Here is a 1,485-nt window from a genome sequence, read left to right as displayed (position 1 = left end):
ACAAAGGCTTAGCCGTGCGCGGTGGTGGCCCAGGGTCACACAGCGAGTTCAAGGATGGGCTCGGGGCCCAGGTCCTCTGACTGAAAGACAGGGGGACACGTGGGCAATGATCTTCACAGACCAAAGCTGGGACACAGGGCTCCCTAGGTTGGCACTGGACACAATCCCAGTGGTGGGGAAGACCACGTCTGGGGCAGAGTGGAGCCTTGGAATAAGACCCAGTCAACAGACTTACAAAACCACCAAATGGAAAGTCTCCTTTCCTGCCCACCAGCTAGAGACCAGGTCACCCCCTGCTCTCCTTTCCACCCTCTCCTCAACCCCCCCCAACCCCCCAATGCCTGGCCACTCCCTCCATACCGAATCAGAAAGCTCGCGGATCTTCTTCAGGACCACCTGCTGACCAGTTTCCCCAGGCTCCATGGTGATGAGCTCCTTTGGCCACATGTCTCCAGGGGCCCCTGGACTCTCCTTCAGGTCCCTGACGGGGTTGCTAATCCCCGACACTGCAGCCGAGTCCTCTGCCAGCCACTGCCCAGGCCGCCTGGAAAGGGCTTGCTCTGAGAACGCAGCCTCCACCTCCTGCCAGCTTCCCGCGGGGGGTCCCTTGGGAGCCAAGTCCCCAGACCCTTCGTCCTCACTCCTCCCATTCAGTCCCACAGACCCCTGGAGCCCTCATGAGTTCCCCAATCTGCAGGCGGGCAGCGGGCCACCACCCGTGTTCCGAGACAAGTGAGAAGCAGTGGGAGGCACGGCCGTGCTCATGGGGTGGGGGCTTGCATCTTCCCCCAGTCCTCCCAGCAAGGATAGCGCAGGGCCCCAGACCTCAGATGACAGCACTCGGAATAAGCACCTCGGAGATGACAGAGTCCGACATCTGCGTTTCTCCCACAGTGACAAGAGGCCCAGGGTGGTTGATGGCAGAGCTGGGACTGGCCCCTGGGTCCCCTCAGACAACAACTAGACCTACTGCTGGTCATACAGTCAAGACCGAAGTGAGGACAGCCTGAGGCCAGGGTCCTATTTCAGTGGTCAGGGTGGCGTCGTGGTCCCCACTCCACACCCAGACATACCTGGTGCCCATCCTGACCGCTACTGCAGGCACAGACCAGGGAACGGGATCTTTGTTGTCCTGGCTTCGAGAGGCCCCTGTGAAGAGACAGTCACAGCGCAGCTCCTCAGGATCAGGGGAGTAGCCATCAAATCCTGGCCGCCCTTGTTCACTTAGTCCAAACCAACCCCCGAGCCGGCCAGGAGAGCTGACATGGCGAGGTCACCACTGTCCACCACTCAGCCTCCTCTATCGGCGAGCATCAGTGACAATGAGAATGGAGAGACCCCGGAAACCCTCTCATTCACCCTTCCCTCTCTGCAGATGGAAAACCACAAGACCAGAGCTTTCCAGGGGACCCAGCTACCTGGAGCAGAACCAGGAGCAGAACCGGGACCTCAGACTCCTTCGGGGCTGCCCCACTGCCTGGGAGT

The 1,485-nt window shown here is 60.5% G+C and overlaps 1 protein-coding gene across 1 annotated transcript in view; it reads right to left on the bottom strand.

Annotated features, from left to right (window-relative positions):
- The window catches only part of LOC101630125 (antizyme inhibitor 2-like), a 7,442-nt gene extending 6,995 nt beyond the window's left edge, over positions 1 to 447 (bottom strand). Inside the window, exons 1-2 of the mRNA XM_004679412.1 lie at positions 361 to 447; positions 40 to 80 (exon numbers count right to left, since the gene is read on the bottom strand). Coding sequence (XP_004679469.1) covers positions 40 to 80; positions 361 to 447 — 128 coding nt within the window. The remainder of the gene's footprint in view (positions 1 to 39; positions 81 to 360) is intronic.
- Positions 448 to 1,485: the final 1,038 nt, after the last annotated feature.

Source organism: Condylura cristata, unplaced genomic scaffold (assembly GCF_000260355.1).
Source record: "Condylura cristata isolate star-nosed mole 26May11 unplaced genomic scaffold, ConCri1.0 scaffold00008, whole genome shotgun sequence".
In the NCBI taxonomy this organism is placed as follows: Eukaryota; Metazoa; Chordata; class Mammalia; order Eulipotyphla; family Talpidae; genus Condylura; species Condylura cristata.
The sequence above is the reverse complement of the archived record's forward strand: the minus strand, read 5'-3'. Positions and strand labels throughout refer to the sequence as shown.